The following is a 14,498-nucleotide window of genomic DNA, read 5'->3' as shown; positions in this document are numbered from 1 at the left end:
GCATATAATTGAATTTACGCCTACAAAAGATGTTGATGTAAAACTACCTCACATCACATGACAAGAATTACACGTTAAACATACCTGAGGGCCAACAACCCCAGGAGGTCCGGGGGGGCCAGTCTTTCCTTGGAAACCCTGAGGAAGAAAAACGTAATTAATGTTCCTGATACTGATTCTAGAAGCACACAGTTTCATTAATGAAATGATAATGAAACCACGCTAAAAACATACAAGCTGTGCTTTGAGCTACGGCTCAAAAGAGTCACAATGCAGAATGCAGAGAAGCAGAATCTGAAACGCAAATATTTCAATCTATCATACCGATCTCAATTTATATAAGTAACACATGTCTAATAGTTGAACTCATATATTAAACGTTACCAACCACATAAATAATATTTTAAAAATATTTTTATCTAATTCGATGCCTAGTCTGAGACCAATGTCACATTAAAAGGAAGATTGAAAGAGACTTACGACTTCTCCTCTCTGTCCAGGGTGTCCAGGGAGTCCATCTTTTCCTGCTGGTCCCTAAAGGAAGGAAGATAAGCAGGAAGAATGACAGATACCTTATACGACAAGTGAAAAAACACCGAGAACCAGCTGTACAAGCCGATGTAATATGTATAACGGAAAACAAAACTGAATGAGAGATATTAAGTGCTTATTTATAATAAAACTTTCATAATAGTCTTACAGGAGGCCCCTTAGATCCAGGGAACCCATTCACTCCTTGAGGTCCAGGTAGTCCCTAAAACACATGACAAAAACATGCAGGAAGAGGAAGTGACAGTCAATAGGTGCTCAGATGCCAAGGTGAAAAAAAAACAGATCTTAAAATCAGTGGTGGAAAATTCAGATCCAAAAAGTCACAACCAACCGATTAACTATAAAGAGTCACAGTCACAAAGAGCGCAAATGTTTGGTTGAAACAAAATCTTGGTCTGGATTTGTACTTTCTGGACCTGAACTTTCCACCTCTGCTTAAAATATTACTTCTTAAAAAAGCACTAAAGTCATTCACTCACCCTCTCCCCGGGAGGACCAGGAGGGCCATCACTTCCTGAAGTACCCTGGGCAAAGATAAAGACCAATAATGTATCATCTCACATATTTTGCTATTAAATTATCATCAACCCATAATAATGACAAAGGGCAAACGTCAGACCTTTGGTCCTGCTTTTCCTGTCGACCCACGTGGCCCCCGTTGGCCTCTTGGCCCCTGACAGAGAGAAAACGTCCTTACATGATACGCTATTACACGCATATCAAGTATAAATTAAACATTAACATGTTAATATGACTTCAGTATTCTCATATCAATGATTAAAAATGCTGATTTCCAAGTATATGTTTGTATAATGGAAACATTTATCCATTAGCGTTCAGCGTAGCACAGTACGTGTTCCTCCATAGGACGGCGTACAGCATCACACTGCAGGGTATAATACACTGTCTGCCTACGCAACCAGGATCGGCTTCCTATGATTCACGCTGCTAATGATTACTGGACGGTGAGCCACTGTACCGTTGGTCCTCTTTGGCCTCTTGGCCCAGCCTTTCCAGACAGGCCCTAGAGGAAGAGAGGTGGTAAGGACTTCTAATAAACCCACAAACGCTGCAGTGCTCTAGCTTTGCTGAGGTGGTTCAATAGACCCGGACTATAACGTGGTCCAATCAGAATGCGTTCATGTGTGCTAACATCACCTGCATATTAAAATTACACTAATTTTACAACATATTTAACATTTCACTGTCATTGTGCAGATAATTTCAAGATTATTTTATTGAAAACTGTCAAAGTAATTAAAAATGTTTAAAGGAACTAAAATTCTGTCTGATCCATACAACCAAAAGCAAATCCAAAAAAACCTGCCACATTTCCAAATATTCTCGAAAGCCTTTGTACTGGAAAAAAAATACAGGCTAAACAGAAAATGGCATCATAATCTCTACATCCTGCTTTAATGATCCTTACCCTTGTGCCCTTCTCGCCGTTTGCCCCAGGGAATCCTGGGAAACCGAGGGACCCCTGGAAAGAATATTTTTGGTCTCTTAAGCATTAAGCTCAATTTTTGGTCAACTGCCACCAAATTCCGTGCTGAATGTTTTCGACAGTAATGTCATGAATAATGAATAATACCTTGAGTCCTTGCCGTCCAGGGTATCCGGGCAGCCCAGGAACACCAAGTTTACCCTGCAATCAGTGCATCAATGCGCTCAGTAACAGTCTATCACACTTTACAGATTAAGCAGCTGGAGCTACAGGAACACCTCTGTAGTTAGGAGGATAAAATGTGAAATGATTTCTCAGAAAAATATGGCAAACTGTTAATAAATAATGCAAATGATTATTATTATTATTGTTGTTGTTGGTCAAAATAACAGTAATGATATGTAACTTAGTGTATTAGCTCCTGCATCTAATTTAAAGTAATTTTCAGTGGCTAAAATAACCCCAGATCGACATCTGAAAACACTGCCCCCCCCTCACCTTCTCTCCAACAAATCCAATGGGCCCAAGCTCACCAGGTGGCCCCACACGACCTTTGGGCCCCTCAGGACCATCCTCTCCTCGGGGGCCAGACACACCAATCTCTCCCTGGGGAGGGACAGTAGAAATATTAACTCAACAAAAAACCAACAACCTATCCATCCATCCATCCATCCTTCCGTTCATTCATCCATCCATCCATCCACCCATCCATCTCCTAACTGCTTATACTAAGGAAGCACGGATTATATAAAGAAAGGAGGTACACCCTGGACAGGATGCCTGTACATACACAATCACATGCTACAGGCAATTTAAAGACGTCAATTAGCCTGACCACCTGCATTCGGACTACAGGAGGAAACTGGAGTATCTGGTGGAAACCTATTCAACACAAGGAGAATATGAGTTCTCTACACAAAGAACGGATCCAGGATTCAAGGTGTGTGGTAACAATGTTACCCACTGAGCCGTCACGGCTTTACTGGATAATACTGGATGGACGTCCTGTACTAACATGATATGTAGTTATTATTGTCCTTATGTCTTGGCAGAAAATTATAAATAATTAAATTGTGTGTGGATTGGATTTAACCAACTGTTAATAGATCATCCTTACTCTGTCTCCTTTCACACCAAAATCCCCCTTGATCCCAGTAAATCCATCTTCACCCTGGAAAGGCAAAGTTACTGTTTATGAAGTAGGATACATTGAATAAAAACTGATTAAATAAAAGTACTGACTGATATCTAAGGAAAAAAACAAATCTTGATCCATCTTTCTGTACAGCGAAGCTGAAAATAAGGACCAATTTGCCAGAGTTCTATCTCCGAGCTGAATGACCAATGTAACGTAAATAAACCAAAGGTGACAGGAATCAATGTAATACTTTCACTGAAAATTAATGCTACAGCTTCATAGTTTATTCTTCCCAATTATTGACCTTGATTAGAGGATCATAGACAGATGTGTTCCACTTCCAGTCGTCTAACGAACTTTAAACAACAACACTGATGTCAGTTTCAAACACGTCCACCAATTACAATGTAATTTTGTGTGGAAATAATCATACAGGGGATATTTACCTTCTCTCCCTTATGTCCCTTCAGTCCACGGATACCTTGGCCACCCTGTAATAATCATGGAATTTTTAGCAATAATTAGAAAACTAAATTATCACCAATAAATTAAAACATAAACAAAGATATAGCCTGAAATGCTAGTTTGTCAATCTGGTATCTGCACACTGAAAGATTATTTTTTGATTATCATCAGAATTAAGTGCCCTCAGTTTGTTTGCACAAGTATAATTTCCCTGTGGATTTAAAGTATCTCTAACAAACAGAATTAACTCATTACTCTTATCAAACTCATTAAATCTCATTCTGCTAATTCTACAGGCATGGAGGACAATCTTTTTAAGTTCCATGAGAATCCTGACTATTCCTCTTGTCATTGTGGTCTAATGTGCCTGTATTTATTCGTTTTTGTCTTGTTAAATAACCCTACAGGATGATTTTACGCACAATCTAATTGCTTCTTTCTTGTCTTGCAAGGTTCATGTTCAGTGATATGAGAGACCATAGAATCTCAATTTTCAAATATGCATAGACAAGCATCTTCAGGCTCACAGCGATGGCTGTTAATGATGTCACAGTGAATGGTTTTGAGATAACAATGAGGATCGGCGTTGGAGTAAACTGACACCCACCTTGACACCACGGGGACCAGGATAGCCAATAGAACCCTGGGGGCCAATAGGACCCTACAAGGGAGACAAGGAAAAGAGTAAAATCTTTAATGATTAATGATGTTTGATTAGGTGCCGACATGAGCAATTGGAGGGGTATGGATACCCTGGCCGATTCAGGGGGCAAATACTTTACATGGGCTCCAAAATCTACCACCGAGGGCCCCTCACTCAGCAAAACCTACCAAGAGGACCCTCCCCCCACTCAGCAAAATCTACCTAAGGGAACCCCCTCCCCCCAATCAGAAAATTATATCTTCCTATGTTTCTTCAGATTGAAAGTGGTACCCAAGTGGTTGGCCCAAGGCGACATTTTTTCAGGAGGTCAAAAATATCTAGCGATGCCCCTGGGTTCCCATGTTCGATGCAAATGTAGAGCAGGAGAAATCAGAGGGGAGCCTCAAAGCCTTACCATGTTCCCTTTAGTGCCAGATGGACCCTCTTTTCCTGGGTGACCCTGTAGGAGATGCAGGAGTATTTACTTCATAAGCTCACAAAGCATTGGTGGATGAAAGTGGCCTGTTCAGTTTATGCTAATTTAGGATACAGCTAAACACAGAGTAGGTGTCCTGTCCTAATGGCACGCAGTGGTGCAGTGCTCCCGGGAATGCCACTCCCTCAGCTGGACACAGACATCAAAAGGGGGCCATGAGGGACACTTACGGGAGGCCCATCAGCTCCAGGCATTCCAGGCAGACCTGGCTTTCCCGTGGGACCCTGACGAAGAGCACAAGAAGTCGAAAGCCATGGTCTGTCATTTTGTCTTTTGATGTTAGAGAACTCGTATTTATGCTTTGTAATACACTATACCAAAGCCATGTATCTGTCAAATACATGAAATATACACATTTAGCAATGTTTATGGCATCCTTGTAAAGTGTGAATCCTGAGTTAATCACTGTAGGTATCTGAACTATTGTTTGCTGCACCCACATGGAATTCAGCTCTGCTCCCGCTGTACAATTAACACAGTATGATGGTACATGGAACTGTCACCATCGCAACTGGGAACAAATGCACTTGACATGCAGGTATTCGGCCTGGCTGGCACAATCGTCAGCGTTGTCGCGTACCTTCTCCCCCGGGGGTCCGATGGCTCCCTGGGGTCCCGACATTCCCTGAAACGAGACATGTCTCCTTGTGGCCGTTACTGTTTCACAGGGTGTCACACATGTAGTGATCTTATCATTGAGTTTACATCGTGTGACTCTGAGGATACCAGAACAATGACACCTCACGTCCCTCCCCAAACCCAGAGTGACCGGGCAGTTCAAGCTTAAAAGCACATTCTAAACATGCTTTTTGTTTATTATTTGAATTACACCTGAAATAAAGCATTAATAAAGGACTTACATGTGATCATGTCTACATAATTACTGCTCGGTTTAGTGGAAGGTAAACAAAATCCTAGAATCCCTGCACCATTGTACTATATATTCTGCAGTAGCATAATTTACATATTAAAAGGTTTTATTATTTTTGTGCATATAGTTGTAGAACTGTATAACATAAAAGCATCTCTGAAAGCAGAACAACAAAATGTTCTGAGGTTTGATGGGTGCAGCTCAGCAACTCAGCCCACCTGCGTTCCTGGGCCTCCCTGCTGCCCTGGGGGGCCTGGCTCTCCTTGGGGACCCTGACGTATGGCAGGGAAAGAAAAGGAATGCAGGGTGAGGGGGTTCAAACTGAAATGATCACTGGGGGGGCAATATAAAAAGTCCGTGCAGGCATTACATATCAGTTAATAGTAGCATTGCATGGGACGTGATGAATGACATTTATCATCAGAATTGTGATGTATTACTGACCAGATTTCCTTTTGGACCATGGGGGCCATCATTGCCTCTAACACCCTGAAAAGGCAAGATTTAAAGGATTAATCGCTGGCAAATTACTACCACCACAAGCTGTTTCTACAATTGCTGTTTCTATAGTAACCATTCATCTTGGCTGTTATTCTTGTTCCTAGACCTTTAAAAGCACATATTACTTTAGCTTTCAGAATAATCCACTGCTATTGATTGGTTTTATATTTTACGTAACAGAAAGAATTATGGTACTATGCATCAACGTGTGCCCCCTTCTGGTTTTACCCTACCAGCGTCACATGACTGTGTCCTTAACGTCTGTGTGAAATACGGCTGTTTGTGCCTTGTGGTTCGTGTGGTTTGCAACTTGTCAATAATCTGTCACAAAAAATTTCTCTCATAATGTTCCATTAATGTTTTCTGTCATCTGTCTATGATAAACTTAGATGGCCTGGTTTTAGAAATCAAGCTACTGCAAACAAATTTGTCTGGTATTTAATGTTCTAAATATTATATTGTACACTTACAGAAGGTCCAGGAAGTCCAGAAGGACCTTTAGGTCCCAGTAAACCACGAGGTCCCTAAAAGCAAGACAAGACAGAAAAAGACAGAGTCAAGGCAAAGAAACAAACAGTAAACCGATTAATACAAACCCAATCAGTCAGACTGTACCTGTAAAGGTGACAATACACTACATTGGTCATGTCCCCAAACGGTAAGTAGAGCATACACACGACAACAGAATGAGATGACAAAAAACACTCACTGGTTCACCTGGAAGCCCCCTGGGTCCAACCTCTCCATCATCACCCTGAAAAATTGCAGCGAAATTAAGAATAAAAATCAGGGAGGCATTGAGGTACACCGTACACTGATAACCCCACAATGCCATCAAGCAAAAGAAGTGTGAAATATCTTAATTTCCTGGTGATTTTACCCTCTCTCCATCCTCTCCAGATGGGCCTGGAGATCCCATTCCTCCAGTTTCTCCCTATGAAAAACAGATAAGAAGAAGAAAATTCTTAATCTTTACTGTCACAATTGCCTTCAGACCATCCACAAGTTCATGCTTCTGACACACTCCTCCAGAATCAATAAGCTTGTGTGTGTGTGTGTGTGGGGGGGGGGGTTTGTCATTATCATTAATGTTTTGAATGATTACTTTTCACACTCACCCTGTGCCCTTTGTCTCCAGGCAACCCAGGAAGGCCATCAAAACCTCGATCACCCTAGGATATAGTGAAAACAGTATTATAAAGATGGAGAGGATGAAGGGCATGTTAACATTGCACTTCTGCAAGAAACAGATTCACCAATACACAGCCAGAACACAAACTTACAGTTATAAAATTGACGGACATCCAGACTTCCCAAAGCTTACAGAACACCAAACAAGGGAAAGGCCTTAGTTAATAGGAATCACTGTTAAAGCAGGGCTAGTACCTTAGGTCCAGATTCACCTGGCATTCCTCTGGCACCGTCAGCTCCAGCACGACCCTTCACGGAGACATAGATCAATGCATTTTACACTCAAGCCCCATTATAACAAAACTCACTAATTGACGCTAAGAAGGCAAAGAACCAATCAGCAGAGGTGGCGAGTTCAGGTACAGAAAATAAAAATCCAGACCAAGGTTTTGTTTCAACCAACCAACCTCGGTCTGCATTTGTACTTCCTGGACCTGAACTTTCCATCTCTGCCAATCAGAAAGTGTTTTTGCAAATATCAAACGGGTTCTTGGGAATCTGCCTTTAGTACTGGGTTCCTTTAAGCCCCAGAATCTCCAATCAGTTCCGGCGAGCACTTCCCCAGGATAACCAAAAACAGATGCCAACATGTGCAAATGTGTGGTGACCGGCACTCACCCTTCGTCCAGATTTGCCAGGGGGTCCGGATAAGCCCGGTGGTCCTCTGGGACCCTGAGTCAAAAACACACATTTATCAGGCTTGTTCACTAGACTGAGGCCACATAAATAAACATCTTCTCCACTAGCAAGAAGATGCAGTTTGGGTACCAGGGCCCATAAACACTCACTTTGGGAAGTGAGTGCTGTAACTTTGAATGAAACAAAATGAAGATGACGAAAATATTACATGAAACACAACATCGTTCACAAGCACCACATACTTCAAATTTAAAGGTTAGGGAGAGGTTGCATATCACAGCGTACAACCTTTTAATAGAACATATCCACCTGTGATGTAAAAACATTCACTATAAACAGGGATGCACATGACTGGTATGCAAGTACCCATTCGCTGTATGAAGCGATATGCGCTGCAATTTCTCGTCAAAACGCAGATGCGTACTTATGTGCATTTGCACTGCTATGACAAGAAATTACCATACGTTTTAACCTTTATACGGCTTATCCGTACTTCATTTGTGGTATAAAGGCTAAAATGCATAGCAATTTCTTGTCATAACAGCACAAACGAACACAAAAATTGCCCTGCGTAGCGCTTTATGCGGTGAATGCATACTTGCATACCAGTTATGTGCATCCCTGGCTATAAAAATATAAAAACTAAGAAGTCCATAACTTAATAAAAAGCTCCAAAAACATGCTCCAGGAAAATGCCTCTCTGAGAGTGATGTCACAGGCTAGACGTACCTGAGGGCCTGGATCTCCAGATTCACCTTTGAAGCCAGAACTTCCAGGGGTTCCCTAAAATATCGGGAAGTTATCGTGAGACTATCACACAAACAAAAGAACTCTGATCTGTTCTATCCATAATAAATAATCTCACACCGAAATGGAATTTTCTTAATTGTTTCAATAAGATTGAATGCTGAATTCTGTTGAACATACAACAGCATCAGAACTAGCAGTTCCTCATCGGCCTAGATGTGTGTGATACTCACCAGGGGTCCTGGGCGGCCAGTGTATCCCATGGGTCCAGGAGGACCTTTTAGTGCGAGCTGGACAGGAAAACATCAGCAATCACACACTATCATGTTAAAAGAGGATATTCTGTACTTTATGCTTCATTGTTTTGTGGAGTGGAGTGAGGATGATTGACACTGTTCACACAGTAATTCCTTGCTTAGGCTCTGTCCTGTCCTGCACTGTATGCTCTGAGCTGTCACTGTTCACACTGTAATTCTTTGCTAAGGCTCTGTCATGCCTTGCACTGTGTGCTGTGAGCTCTCACTGTTCACACTGTAATTCCTTGCCGAGGCTCTGCCCTGTCCTGCAGTGTGTGCTGTGAGCTCTCACTGTTCACACTGTAATTCCTTGCTAAAGCTCTATCAGGCCCTGCAGTATGTGCTGTGAGCTCTCACTGTTCACACTGTAATTCCTTTCTGAGGCTCTGTTATGCTCTGCAGTGTGTGCTGTGAGCTCTCACTGTTCACGCTGTAATTCCTTGCCAAGGCTCTGCCCTGTCCTGCAGTGTGTACTGTGAGCTCTCACTGTTCACACTGTAATTCCTTGCTAAAGTTCCATCAGGCCCTGCAGTGTGTACTGTGAGCTTTCACTGTTCACACTGTAATTCTGTTCTAATGCTCCGTAATGCTCTGCAGTGTGAACAGTGAGCTCTTACTGTTCACACTGTAATTCCTTACAGAGGTCCTGTCCTGCCCTGCAGTGTGTGCTGTGAGCTCTTTCTGTTCACACTGTAATTACTTATGGAGGTTCAGTCCTGCCCTGCAGTGGGTGCTGTGAGCTCTCTCTGTTCACACTTCCTTGCTGCGGGTCTGTCACACACTGCATGGTTTACACGGCCTGGAGTTGTCGCTGATTTTTACTCACCCTGGCCTGTGACAGAACGGCTTGGACTTGTGCCTCCTGTGCTGAGACGACAGGTCCCTTGTCACCTCCACCACTGCCAAATCGGAACTGAAATATGGAATGGACAAGCAAACTCAAGGAATTGAATCATAAAGCCCAGTATATTCATCACAGTTTGCAGAAATAATGCCTTTTCAGAAATCACATTAACATAAATACGTGTGTGTCTTAGATCATCTGTGTATCAGGTGTTTCAAAAATAAGGCTTGAAGCATAAACAGACTTCATATTGATTATGTAATTTTAACAACACTCTATTATGGGGTTACACTGACACCTTGTGGTATATGCATGGAATTGCAACAGGAGACAGTTCTCACAGTATTTCACAGAGATAATTTTCACACGTATTAGGCATTCATTTACCTTATACTCTATGATAAACTTGCATAAATATTTTAAATATTTGTAATTAAAAAGAGCTTGATTTTTAAGAACTTCTTATAAGCATGAGTAATCAGATGCTTCCCTAAATATTTCAAGACACCAGAGCAAGAATGAGGGTGAGGCTGAGAAACAGAGGCTGCAAAAAAAGAAGATGCTGGAGGAGGCTTACGGGTAACATGAGAGACGTTCCGGGGGGGCCAGGGACTCCGTCAGCTCCGGGCAGACCGGGCCGTCCAGGGGGCCCCTGCAGGAGTGGGGAGCAGACAAACAGTATTTATGACACAATGCACCCACTGTAGGCACCACCTGTTGTTCTCTGAATAGAGCCGTTTACTGAGGGCAAGATTGACTGAACATGGCCATCAACAGGCTTAAACCAGCTGAGACAGACCTCCGCTCAGGCTTGAATGCTACACAAGCTGACCTACATGTGCTTGCAATGAGGTAAATATAAATGTTTTTCTAGCAAAAAACATTTGTCGTTATAAATACATATTTATGGTCAACAGAGCAGCCCCATAAGCAGTTAAAGATGTCTGATTTAAAAAACGTTATATATACCTAAAGATTAAATTCCAGTGAGTGATCGCTTCCTGAAGAGTGAAAATACATTTTTATAAAATAGGTGCTTAAATAGGTGGTCCACGTTAGTGAACTTTGTGAAACAAAGTTCTGACAGTACAGCTATTTTTGTTATTGAAGCCGTTCAAGAAACCATATAAAACACAGACAGGCGACCCAGCACACGTTCACGCAGTACGAGTTTTGGGGGAGGCTGCATCAACGTGGGACTGCGATAACACCCACCCTTTCTCCGGGATCGCCAAAGGAACCCTGATGACCGGGGGAGCCGGGGGGGCCGGGAAGACCCTGAGAGAGAGAGATGGAGGGAAGACAGAAAAATTAGAAGTGCACATACACTATAAAACACCTGTGCATAGCAGTACAGGGAGAAAATCAACCACAAAATGATTTGGTCATTTTGCACCACATCAAAAAACAGGCTCCAGTTCTTCAGAACATGCTATATAAATAGCTTGTGAATCAGAGTTAATGACAGATATGCGTGCATTAATGCTACACAGTGAAAAGCCACATTGGCGGGTTGGCCATGGACACAGAAGGTCACTGAAACCACAGAAACCGCAAGCAGAAAAGTAGATTCATAATGGCAAAGAATGAATTCTTACTGCTGGTCCCTCTGGTCCGGGGGGCCCTTCAATTAGCATACCCTGAAAGAGGCAGTGAGACAGCTTGTCTTATGATGTGAATGCCCTGAGTGCTCAGACTGTCGACCGATAAGCATCACTCACGGGTTCCAGAACTGCAGGTTCTCCTTTTTCTCCTTTCTGGGCTCGTACTGAGGCCTGGGGAAAACACACATGTAACCCACAAACACAGCACAGTCAGTGTACAGGAGTCAGAGGTCCACACACAGAACACTGCACGTCAAAGACTTTCATGCTTACTGAACCCGTGAACCATCCAGGAGCTGCAGGGCTGCTCTGAAACACAGAAGCCCTCGCAGGCACACTTGTGGGGGGGGGCATTGACCATGATTGTTTCAGTACTGCATGATCAATGGATGCATAATGCATGATCATGAGAGTCACTGTGAATCAGTGTTGCACTGCCACCACGAGGCAGCACAAACACACATCCTGGTCATGATGGCATGTAAACACAGTGCATGCATCATGAGGATGTTTTTATTACTGCCTGACAAGAGAGTGGAACTTGCTCCAACACAGGGGTACAGTCTCTTTGCAGAGGAAGAACCCTTTGCTAATGTGTGCCATTGTCAAAAGAGGCCCGGGAAATGTCTCAGAAGCAGGTATGGTGTACCGCAGTATAATTGTTATATATCACCATACATTACAGTCATGCTCAAATGTCTCTCTGTGTGGGCGCTGTGGTATGGTAGATCCATTTTTACAGATAGATTGGTTTGTGGACACGTTAATTACAGAACTACTGCTGACAATTTCGCAAGTATTATGTTACTATGTTGCAATTTGACACAATTCCTTGGTGAAAATGAAATACAGACACCATAGTGGCTATGCTGAATCACGGCCACAATGCTCCAAACAGCTGGAGAAGGAGAGGCAAACACGCACATTCAGAAACATGCACACACAGTGTGGGCAGCGTGTACACACAGGTGACACTGTTTTCTTCTCTCCTACCATCTTGTCACATTCAAACTCATCTCATTACACTTCGAAACACTACCAAGCACCTCTGGTAAGTATTACATATAAAAATGCTAAACACACTTGATTCTCAACGGGCTGCAGGGCCATATTGCTTGGCACCTCTTGGATCAGTGCTAAGTTTTATGGTCTGTTCATATCTAAACTTCAGCTCCGTTTTTTAATGAACAGCAGAGAGGCTTCATGTCTCGGTAAGGCCGATGTTCACTAAACCCCTACAGCAGTGTTTCTCAATCTGGTCCTTGGTGACTCGTAAACAGTCTACATTTTTGCTCTACCAGTAGCTGGGAGGGAGCAAAAATGTGGACAGTCTGCCAGGGAGCTGGGAGGGAGCAAAAACTTAGATTGGGAAATGCTGCCCTACGGTGTGGCTGCTATTTTTCCAGGTGTTGAGAGACCCAGCATCAAACCCTGACTCCTGCTACTCGTAAGGGCCTCTAACATGATGTGTGATAGTTTTGTTTGTAATACTGTATTTATATTTTTATTCTGTTATGAATTTTCAAAAGCACTATATGGACCCATGACACACTCAGAGTGGAGTTTCTCTCTCCCCGAGTGACCTCAGACATGTTCCACTAAGAGAGAAATTGTGTTTAGTTAATATTTGCATTTTCATCTATTTCTTTCATCAATGCTATTTTCCTTTTGATGTTTGGTGATTCACAGGTTTATAGATGGTCAATTTAAAAGTAAGCCAGCTTTGCTGCTGGTCAGATAATTGGTTCCGTTTCAGCTTTAGTACTGACTACTAGAACCAAACCAAATCATTCTTTTTCATTAAGATACTATGCTTAGATTTTTTTCTTAATTTTCATGAGTAGAACAGTTTTCTGTTATTTGCAGTTTTCATCAACTTGGCATGTCTGTGTGGTCCCTTGGAGAATGATTCAGTTGGAGTGCATCACACTGGTGCATTAGTGTTTTGCAGCCATATCAGGTCCTTTATGTTCCAGAATGTAACACTCATCCCCATCTTCAGTCCTGTGGTGGGACCATTGTTTTGCAGCCAGACGTAGACACATGCAATTATGCATGCATGTCTACATGTATTACATTCTTCACTAGCAAATCCCAATTCAGCTTCTTCTGAAACTGAAATGGAGGTTTGGCATGAAGTAGAATAACTTACGCCTCCCTCGTCCGTCACAGCGGACAGCGCGGGGCCGATGTCGCTATCAGGGGTGCCGCCATTGCCATCAGGGACGGGGTCGATGAAGTCCTTGTAGGAATAGTCGTATTCCTTCATGCCCCCGTCTCCGGTCACATACTCTTCGGTGAAGACCTCATCCGGTGACTGAGACACACCTGACTTGGCCAAATCTACATCCTGTGCCACCACTGTCTCGTCCACCTGGGTTCACAGAAGTTACACAGGACAGACGGAGGACATGGGAGGAAATGAAAGAATGAAATGAAAGACCAGAACAGGGAGGGAGGGAAAAATAGGAGGCACGCAAAGGCATCGAAAGGAAATAAAGGGAAAGGAAATGGCAAGTAAGACAGTGAAGGCCATGACAGAGAGGGAGAAGGCAGAGAGAGACAGTGTGGTGAGTCTTACCTTTGTCAACAGGCATTGAAAGAAGGACAGAGTGTGCACTGACACCTGGTGGATCGTAATTAAACTGCATAGTTTAGACGGCTCATCCACCGGTGACCTCAGTGTTACGCCTCTTTTGACTATCAGCCAACATTGTTATGGGGCTTACTGGTTACATTCCTTAGGATACCAACCTTTCTCCTGGTCTGTCTAATTTCCTTTCCTCATACCTAGAGAGTTTTCCATTGAAATCAATATGCTTCACAAGCTCTTTGTGTTTTGTGACAATTCATGCACACAGTTTTTTATGTATAAGTTAAATAATTCTTCCAATATAATTTGACCTACACATTAAGCTAAAACATCAAAAACATAACATGCTTGGCAATGTTTAAGGCAAATATCTTTGTGTAAAACTGCAGGCTTATTTCACAATTTTACCTAAACTTCATTAAAATGTTTACTTGCCAAAAGAAAATCCTACCATTGATAAATCATGTAATT

General features: G+C 42.6%; 1 protein-coding gene across 1 annotated transcript in view; it reads right to left on the bottom strand.

Annotated features, from left to right (window-relative positions):
* Positions 1–14,498, bottom strand: part of col11a2 (collagen, type XI, alpha 2) — a 48,827-nt gene that overhangs the window by 15,425 nt on the left and 18,904 nt on the right. Inside the window, exons 10-40 of the mRNA XM_023796159.2 lie at positions 13,587–13,808; positions 11,552–11,605; positions 11,429–11,470; positions 11,046–11,108; positions 10,408–10,482; positions 9,813–9,899; positions 8,924–8,980; positions 8,673–8,726; positions 7,923–7,976; positions 7,500–7,553; positions 7,232–7,285; positions 6,994–7,047; positions 6,823–6,867; positions 6,584–6,637; positions 6,057–6,101; positions 5,831–5,884; positions 5,322–5,366; positions 4,912–4,965; positions 4,661–4,705; positions 4,210–4,263; positions 3,584–3,628; positions 3,117–3,170; positions 2,498–2,605; positions 2,147–2,200; positions 1,982–2,035; positions 1,532–1,576; positions 1,172–1,225; positions 1,032–1,076; positions 701–754; positions 481–534; positions 85–138 (exon numbers count right to left, since the gene is read on the bottom strand). Coding sequence (XP_023651927.2) covers positions 85–138; positions 481–534; positions 701–754; positions 1,032–1,076; positions 1,172–1,225; positions 1,532–1,576; positions 1,982–2,035; positions 2,147–2,200; positions 2,498–2,605; positions 3,117–3,170; positions 3,584–3,628; positions 4,210–4,263; positions 4,661–4,705; positions 4,912–4,965; positions 5,322–5,366; positions 5,831–5,884; positions 6,057–6,101; positions 6,584–6,637; positions 6,823–6,867; positions 6,994–7,047; positions 7,232–7,285; positions 7,500–7,553; positions 7,923–7,976; positions 8,673–8,726; positions 8,924–8,980; positions 9,813–9,899; positions 10,408–10,482; positions 11,046–11,108; positions 11,429–11,470; positions 11,552–11,605; positions 13,587–13,808 — 1,887 coding nt within the window. The remainder of the gene's footprint in view (positions 1–84; positions 139–480; positions 535–700; positions 755–1,031; positions 1,077–1,171; positions 1,226–1,531; positions 1,577–1,981; positions 2,036–2,146; positions 2,201–2,497; positions 2,606–3,116; positions 3,171–3,583; positions 3,629–4,209; positions 4,264–4,660; positions 4,706–4,911; positions 4,966–5,321; positions 5,367–5,830; positions 5,885–6,056; positions 6,102–6,583; positions 6,638–6,822; positions 6,868–6,993; positions 7,048–7,231; positions 7,286–7,499; positions 7,554–7,922; positions 7,977–8,672; positions 8,727–8,923; positions 8,981–9,812; positions 9,900–10,407; positions 10,483–11,045; positions 11,109–11,428; positions 11,471–11,551; positions 11,606–13,586; positions 13,809–14,498) is intronic.

This window comes from Paramormyrops kingsleyae, chromosome 23 (genome assembly GCF_048594095.1).
Source record: "Paramormyrops kingsleyae isolate MSU_618 chromosome 23, PKINGS_0.4, whole genome shotgun sequence".
Lineage (NCBI taxonomy): Eukaryota > Metazoa > Chordata > Actinopteri > Osteoglossiformes > Mormyridae > Paramormyrops > Paramormyrops kingsleyae.
Note: the sequence above shows the minus strand (reverse complement) of the source record. Positions and strands in the feature narration are given on the sequence as shown.